The sequence below is a fragment of the Amblyraja radiata genome, chromosome 39, assembly GCF_010909765.2.
Source record: "Amblyraja radiata isolate CabotCenter1 chromosome 39, sAmbRad1.1.pri, whole genome shotgun sequence".
NCBI classification, from domain to species: Eukaryota; Metazoa; Chordata; class Chondrichthyes; order Rajiformes; family Rajidae; genus Amblyraja; species Amblyraja radiata.
The window spans coordinates 17629224-17638249 of record NC_045994.1 but is presented as its reverse complement, the minus strand read 5'-3'; the positions used below and the strand labels follow the sequence as shown (position 1 = coordinate 17638249).

Below are 9026 nucleotides of genomic sequence, written 5' to 3'. Positions count from 1 at the left end.
TAATGGATGGGATTTATATAGCGCCTTTCTAATACTCAAGGCGCTTTACATCGCATTATTCATTCACTCCTCAGTCACACTCGGTGATGGTAAGCTACTTCTGTAGCCACAGCTGCCCTGGGGCAGACTGACGGAAGCGTGGCTGCCAATCTGCGCCTACGGCCCCTCCGACCACCACCAATCACTCACACACATTCACACACAGGCAAAGGTGGGTGAAGTGTCTTGCCCAAGGACACAACGACAGTATGCACTCCAAGCGGGATTCGAACCGGCTACCTTCCGGTTGCCAGCCGAACACTTAGCCCATTGTGCCATCTGTAGTCCAATGAATGAGATTGAGATTGAGATTGAGAACCTCGTGTCTTGGTGTTGAGACAACAACCTTTCTCACAATGACACCGAGACAAAGGAGATAGTGATTGACTTCAGGAAACAAAGCGGTTCACATTCCCCAGTTTGCATTGACGGTGCTGAAGTAGAGATGGTAGAAAACTTCAAATTCCTAGGAGTCAATATCACCAACAACTTTTCCTGGACCACCAATATTGAAGCAACGACCAAGAAAGCACACCAACGCCTCTAGTTCCTTAGAAGGCATGTCCCCTATAACTCTCACCAACTTCTACAGATGCACCACAGAAAGCATTTTATCAGGATGCATCACAACTTGGTTTGGAAACAGCTCCATCCAAGATCGCAAGAAATTGCAGCGAATTGGAGACACAGCCCAGACTGTCACACAAACCAACCTCCCTTCTATTGACTCAGTTTACACTTCACACTGCCTCAGCAATGCCAGCAGCATCATCAAGGACGAGTCGCACCCTGATCACTCCCTCTTCTCCCCTCTCCCATCGGGCAAGAGGTACAGAAGTGTGAAAATGCACGCACACCTCCAGATTCAGGAACAGTTTCTTCCCGGCTGTTACAAGGCAACTACCACAACCAGAGAGCAGTGCTGAACTACTATCTACCTCATTGGTGATTCTCGGAACATCCTTTGATCAGACTGTTGGCTTTACCTTGCATTAAATTTTATTCCCTTATCATGTATCCATCTATACACTGTAAATGGCTCAATTGTAACCATGTGTTGTCTTTCCGCTGACTGGTTAGCACGCAACTTTTCACTGTACCTCGGTACACGTGACAATAAACTAAACTGAAACTGCCCAGTCCAACACAGATACTGACTTCTCCACTACTGAAGGGAACTACAGCAGGAGTTGACTCAAAAAGGCAGCTGATATTGTCATAGTCCCACACCAGCCTGGCCCAGCTGTCATTCTGCTACCACCACCGGGAAGATGGTACAGGCGCCTGAAAACCATGACCACCAGATTCAAGAACAGAAACAAAGACAAAGAGTGCTGGAGTAACTCAGCGGGTCAGGCAGCATCTGTGGAGAACATGGATAGGTGACGTTTCGTGGTCGGGACCCTACTTCAGATGCCTGAAGAAATGTCCCGCCTCAAAATGTCACCTCTCCAAGGATGCTGCTTGACCCGGTGAGATACTCCAGCACTTTGTGCCTTTTTTTTTGTAAACCAACATCTGCAGCCTGGACTCTGCACTGGGCCTGCAGCCTCCACACTGCTTACTCCCACTCTACTGGACTTAACTCCACTGGGTCCTAGCGCCCGTCTGCCCAGCCTTGCTAACCTCAGTGGCTGCTCCACTGACCCTCCCCCATTCCCCCCCCAACCATGTCACCCCCGCTCTTCCCCACCCACACTACAGCCCTCTCTCCCCCCCACCCCCTGACCACCCACCACTCCTCCAACACCCACAGCCCCCCCCCCCCACACATCGCCCCGTCCCCAGTCTACCCACCTGCCTTCCTCTGGCCCCAACTCCCACCCCTGCCGGGTGTTCACCATCCCCCCCGACCTCCCCCTCTCCCCCACCCAACGGTCTGTCCTCAGCAGAGGTCTTACCTTTGTCCCCCTCCGTCCCCATCTCAATGAGTTCCGCGCCCACCATGACTTGGAGCGCTTCTACCGTCGTCTCCGCCTCACAGCGCACTTCCATGGGAAGGAGTCCTCGCCCCCCAATGATGACCCCTTTTCCCGTCTCCAACGCACCCCCTCCTCGTGGAACCCCCCTCAGAAAGTCCCGGCTCTGGAACTCTTCCTTCAGAACTGCCGCCGCGACGTCAACCGCCTCAACTTCTCCACTCCCCTGTCTCACTCTAATCTTTCCCCCTCTGAACGCACACGCCATCAGTCTGAAGAAGGGTTTTGGCCCGAAACGTCGCCTATTTCCTTCGCTCCATAGATGCTGCTGCACCCGCTGAGTTTCCCCAGCAATTTTGTGTACCTTCTGCAGTTCCTTGTTTCTTCTCAGCAACCATCAGCCTGTTAAACAATGCACAACACCAACCAGCCACTACCTCAGATCTACTATGCACATTGTCACTGTTTGTACACTGGACTTTATTAATGCACTATTATGGTGACCTAGCATTACGGTTATTAGTGTAGTGTATTATTGATTATTGTATATTTATATGCATGTCATTACATTAATTTCCCCCGTGAAGCTGCAGCTGATGAGAATGTCATCATTCCGTGGCTGCTACATATGACAATTAAACAATCTTGACTCTTGGCAGACACAACATGCTGGTGTAATTTGGTGGGACAGGCGGCATCTTTGGAGAGAAGGAATGGGTGATATTTTCTGAAGAAGGGTCTCGACCCAAAATATCACCCTTTCCTTCTCTGCAGAGATGCTGCCTGACCCGCTGAGTTACTCCAGCATTTTGTGTCTATCTTTGGTGTAAACCAGCATCTGCACTCTATTGAATTGACTTGGTAACATAAACTATAGTCAGTATTTTCAGGAGGCAGGAGTAGAAGCCTTTGTCTTGCCCAGCTGCCATCACACAATCCTCTACACACCACACACACCTCCACTCACATTAGCTCAATGCTTCTGTAAATTGTAACTTGTCCCAAGTGTGTAGGGTAGTGCTAGTGTACAGGGGGGGGTCGCTGGTAGGCATGGAATCAGTGGGCCGAAGGGCCTGTTTCCACGCTGTATCTCTAAACTCTAAATTAAAGTCGAATGGAGTCACAAGAAACTGCAGATGCTGGAATCTTGAGCAAAACACAATGTGCTGGAGGAACTCAGTTGAACAAATAGTATTTGTGGGACTGCCTGACCCCTTGAGTTACTCCAGCACTTTGTGTATTGATCTATGGAGGGAATCTATGGCAGTCTGAAGAATGGCCCTGCCCATTTAACCTGCACAGATGCTGCCTATCTCGCTGAGTTCCTCCAGCACTGTGAAGCATGAGTGGTCACACAATTGAGGAATACCGGGAATGATTATACCTGGAATATTGTGCAGGAAGGAACTGCAGATGCTGGTTTAAACCAAAGACAGACACAAAATGCTGGAGTAACTCAGCGGGACAGGCAGCATCTCTGGAGAGAACGAATGGGTGATGTTTCAGGTCGAGACCCTTCCTCAGACTGTTTAAAGATAGTCCGAGGGTCTCCAGGGAGGTAGATGGGAGGTCAGGACCGTTCTCTAGTTGGTGAGAGGACGGTTCAGTTGCTTGATAACAGCCGGGAAGAAACTGTCCCTGAATCTGAAGGTGTGTCACAGAGTAGATATAAAATGCTGGAGTAACTCAGCGGGACGGGCAGCATCTCTGGAGAGAAGGAATGGGTGATGTTTCGGGTCGAGACCCTTCTTCAGACAACTAGTGACAAACCAGCGGGCGGGTGTTACAGGGAGCAAGGGGCCGCTCACACACACACACTCACTCACTCACACTCATTCTCACACACACTCATTCACATACACACACACTCATTCACATACACACACTCACTCACTCACTCACACTCATTCTCACACACACTCATTCACATACACTCACACTCATTCACATACACACACTCATTCACATACACACACTCACACTCATTCACATACACACACACACACCTCCAGCGGGTGGGTGTGAGTGAGTGAGTTCGAAACACACCGAGTGTGAGTGCAGATTCCCGGAAGAGAAAGTGGAGGCGGGGAAACTCCGGCCGCTTTCACTTCAGCAGCAGATCCAGCCCCGGCCCGGTTGATGCAAGGCGGTGGTGGTGAGTGAGTGAGTGAGTACGGCTCCAACTACACTCTGTACTAACTAGACTGTACTAACTACGCTGTACCCACTGCACTATCTACACTGTACCCACTGCACTATCTACACTGCACTCACTCCACTCTGTACTAACTAGACTGTACTAACTACGCTGCACCCACTGCACTATCTACACTGTACTCACTCCACTCTGTACTAACTACACTGCACTATTTACACTCTATGTCGCTTCGGGCTGGGGCGGTGGGAAAGCGAAAGTAGAAAGCCCGTGGTGTAAAGTTTGTAAGCGGGTTGACGAGGCGCCGTTCCCGGGACAGCTCTGGACCAGGTCCCGCTAACGTGGAGCAGCGAACACCGGGCGGGACACGCCGTTGCTGGACCGGCCCGGCCCGGGGAAGGGGAGCGAGTGGGTGGGCTGTATGTCGGCGGCTCTGGGCTCGGCCTACACCGGGGGCAGCGAGTGCTGCAGGCGGCGGGGACACGGTGGCTTCACCCCCCTCAATGCCCACAGGGCACTCGCACAGAGTTCGGCTGAAGGTCCATTAGGAGCTGGTGGCCTCGAGGCGACCCATTGCTCTTTGATTCAGCATCAGCAGCTGAAGGGATGTCTGCCCGAATATTATCACAACATTGTCATTTAGTGTCAGAGTGGTACAGTATAGAAACAGGCCCTTCGGCCCAACTCGCCCAGACGGCCAACATGTCCCACCTGCCTGCGCTTGGTCCTTATCCCTCCAAACCTGTCCTATCCATGTACCTGTTGTTTCTTAGACGTTGGGATAGTCCCAGCCTCAACTACCTCCTCTGGCAGCTTGTTCCATACACTAACCACCCTTTGTGTGAAGTTACCCCCCAGGTTCCTATTAGATATTTTCCCCTTCACCTTAAACCCGAGTCCTCTGGTCCTCGATTCCCCTACTCTGGGCAAGAGACTCTGTGCATCGACCCGATCTATTCCTCTCATGATCTTACACATCTGTATAAGATCACCCCTCATCCTCCTGTACTGCAAGGAATAACGTCCCGTTCTGTAGGAGACCGGGTACAACTGTTGCTGAAAGTCACGGTGCATCTTGGGGAGAGTTGAGTGGAAGGAGAGACGGACAGACAGACCTGGGTACGACCACCAGCCCCTAAATCACCAGCCCTGAAACAACGGCCAGGGCAAAGGTGAACAGCACCAGGTAGAAATGGCCAGGTGGATCAACGCAATGGTGGTCCCTAGATCCTGCCCCATTGAACTTCAAACAGTGCGGCACAGGAACAGGCCCTTCGGCCCACATTGTCCATGCTGACCACGATACCAAGTTAAACTAATCCCTCCGTTCCCTGCATATCTAAATGCCCCTGAAATGTCACTACCTGATCTGCCTCGATCACCAACCCCAGCAGCAAAGTGTCCAATGACTCCATGCAGTTGGGCAAGAGCAGCAAACCCTATCTAGTGACTGAAGGGAAGTCTGAAGAAAGGTCTTGACCCAGAATTGTGATAATGTTCCTTTTCTCCAGAGATGCTGGTTGACCCGCTGAGCTACTCCAGCTCTTTGTGTCCAACTTGACTCTTGACTTAACTCCCATCTAGTGACCGGTGTCTACATTCATACAGCAGCCACTATGGTGAGATTGAGTGAACAATGCGCCTGCCAGGATTAGTCTCCTACTGTGCCTTTATGCTTCTAAAGTCGCTCACACGTACCTCATTCATCCACAGCCAGCACGTCCCCCCCACACACCCACACACCCACACACACACACCCTGCTCCCTGTTGTGCAGAAGGTCAAAAGGAACAGCTGACTGTGTGTGTGTGTGTGTAGCAGCCGATCAGTGCGATGGCCCTTTGACGTGCGAATAAGGTGCCTGATACCGTGAGCTCATTGGCATAGAACCAACGGAACAAGGCAAGTTTATTCTGAAGATAGACACAAAATGCTGGATTTATTCAGCGGGTCAGGCATGATCGCTGGATAGAAGAATAGGTGACGATTCAGGCCGGGACACTCTTCAGACTGAGAGTGAAGGGAAACAAGAGAGAGTGTATTGCCCCATGCACGTACACTGAGGTACAGTACAATAGACACGTCACCATTTTTGGCTTATCCAATTTACCTACATTTGGCCCTTATCACTCTAAACCTTCCTGTCCAGATATCTGTACAGATGTCTTTAATTATGTCAGAATTGTATCCTTTTCCATAGAATCATCTGTAGCTCATTCTAGATATGACGACACTGAGTAAAAAAACAGCCCCTCAGGTTCCTCTTAAATCTCTCTAAGTTTAGAATCATCTACTCTGGGGAAAAAGACTGCGAATGTTCACTTCATGGCAATAAAGATGAAAGTGTGAATTAATATTGGGTATGCATTAGGTTAAAAACATGTAAACACATGTAGTGTTTAACTAAGTGGGCATGTACATGTTGGAACAGTAACCCAGTCACATTTCAGTTGGGTTAACGCCAGGATTCGTGCATCACTGATTAAACCAGTGTATTTTGTCCAAACAGAAGTAATGTCCAGCAATATAATTGTGAATTGTGTCTTCCCAGTCTGGCCTTTGCATGGAGCTGAGTTGAATAACATTGGGATAAAAGGCAGTGGGAACAGCAGTTTCCCTGAGGCAGAGTGAATCATTTGTATTCTATAATCCCGTCATGAACTTGCCAACATCTTTCTGAATGTCTTACTGTGACTTCATTTATTTCAGGCCACAAATAATCCAGACAAAATGGATAAAATTCATAAAGATGCGGATGAGGTATTGGAGCTTATGTATATGAATGTTGATAAAGTGAAGGATCGAGGAGAGAAACTGGAAGTTCTAGATGAAAGGGCGGAAGAGCTGTTGGCAGCTGTAAGTCATTCCCATGGCCTTTCTGTTGGAATATTTGCTGTTTTAACATCTTCATTAATATCAGTCTATCATAAGCAACTTAAAACATATTAGTTCATCTTTATTCCATGCAACATTATTGACTTTGTATCTATTTATTAATGGGATTGGACTATCATTCTTTCAATCTGGATTTTTAACTCATGTATTGTGTTTTTATTAAATATAATTTATGATGCTTTTATAAGTGATATACTAAGATTTTATATGTACTTTATGATATTTTTTTAATATGCAATGCATTTTTTTTTAATGTAATGTTGCCCCTTGTCTGAACCTCGAGTCCGTAATAAAATGTATTATTATTATTATTATTATTATTATCATCACTGGACATGGCAATATTTAACATCCATCCCTATTTCTGATCTGATGATGTAGCTAAGTGTGAACACATTGTTGTGTAGTGAGTCACTGCAGCTAAGTGTGAACACATTGGTGTGTAGTGAGTCACGTATAGACCCAGACTGGTAACAATGGCAGAATTCAGATTTCCCCCCTTGCCCCAAAGACCTGCTGGTTGGTCGGTTAATTGGCTGCTGTCAAATTGCCATAGTGTAGGTGGTGGCAGGAGAATCTGGGAGTGTTAAGGGTGTGAAAGAGAATGGGGTACCGTAAATAATCTGAAGAATGGGATTGATGTGGTCATTCTGTCAACCAACATAGATTTAACAAGGCAAATGTCTTCCTTATTTTTTCATAAGGAAATATGATAAAAAACAGTAGAATTAAGGTCCAGATCTGACTCTACAGAGACAGGTCACAACCCACCTTCAGTAGGTTGTCCATTCCTAGGGAACACATTCTGTTGTGGAGCCAACACAGAAAGAAAGCACAAGTTTGACCCTTGGAGCCGGCTGGACAATCTGTAGTAAAAACAAAAACAGATGTAGGAACTCAGTGGGTCAAGAATCATCTGTGGGAGGAGTGGACAGCCCATCAAATGTTTATTTTCAACTGAATCATCCCTCCTATTCTATTTTTTACATCCAACAAGAGACTGCTTTATGAATCTTGAACTTTTTTCAGAGGAAATGGACATTAAATGTTATGAATATGCAAGTTGGTTGTAGAGTTATATAATTAGCCATCTGATCCAATCAGCCAAAATTCTCTCAAAAATATGTGTTTACAAATGATAGGTACACAATTTCTAACTAACATGGCATTCAAAATGTGAAGTGTTAAATTTGTTGTAAAGTCGTTTTGAATTACCTTGAATTTTCAGACTTTAATGGCCCCAGAACCAGGGGCCACAGTTTAAGAATAAGGAATAAGCCATTTAGAACGGAGACGAGGAAACACTTTTTCTCACAGAGAGTGGTGAGTCTGTGGAATTCTCTGCCTCAGAGGGCGGTGGAGGAGAGTTCTCTGGATGCTTTCAAGAGAGAGCTAGATAGGGCTCTTAAAAATAGCAGAGTCAGGGGATATGGGGAGAAGGCAGGAACGGGGTACTGATTGGGGATGATCAGCCATGATCACATTGAATGGTGGTGCTAGATCGAAGGGCCGAATGGCCTACTCCACCTATTGTCTAAAATATCTTGTAGGTGTAATCAGTGAGTATTTTACTGAACCTTCCCTAATATTATGTGTTGATTTTCACAGAGTAAAACTTTCCAGAAGTCTTCAAAAGCTGTGGCTCGGCAAGAAAGGTTTAAAAATAGGAAGTGGAAGCTGATTGTGGGAGCAACAATTGCTCTTGTGCTAATCATTATCATCATCATCATCATCGTTTTCACTGTACCATCGTCAAAATCATCGCCCCCAGTCGCTCCTTCCGCAAGTCCGCAACAACAACTATCAACACTGTGATCGAAAGAGAAAACAAAGACTGCTGGAAGTCTGAAATAAAACCAGAAAAGTCTGGAGATTGTCAGCAGGTCAGGCTGCATCTACAGCAGGGAAGTCATGGTCAACCCTTATGTGTAGGAGGGAACTGCAGGTGCTGCTTTACACCAAAGATAGACAAAAAGTGCTGGAGTAACTCAGCGGGACAGACAGCATCTCTGGAGAACA

The 9026-nt window shown here is 47.3% G+C and overlaps 1 protein-coding gene across 3 annotated transcripts; it reads left to right on the top strand.

The window, feature by feature from the left end:
• The first annotated feature begins 3993 nt into the window (after positions 1–3993).
• On the top strand, positions 3994–9026 carry LOC116967393 (vesicle-associated membrane protein 3-like). 3 transcript variants are annotated; one of them, XM_033013902.1, is made up of 4 exons: positions 3994–4117; positions 4765–4766; positions 6822–6968; positions 8616–9026. In XM_033013902.1, coding segments are annotated over exons 1-4 (357 nt in total). In that variant the 5' UTR covers positions 3994–4116; the 3' UTR covers positions 8823–9026. The 3 variants fall into 3 exon arrangements, with proteins under 3 accessions (XP_032869793.1, XP_032869795.1, XP_032869796.1); XM_033013904.1 differs by lacking the exon at positions 4765–4766 and having other exon boundaries at positions 4008–4110; XM_033013905.1 differs by lacking the exon at positions 4765–4766 and having other exon boundaries at positions 4013–4129.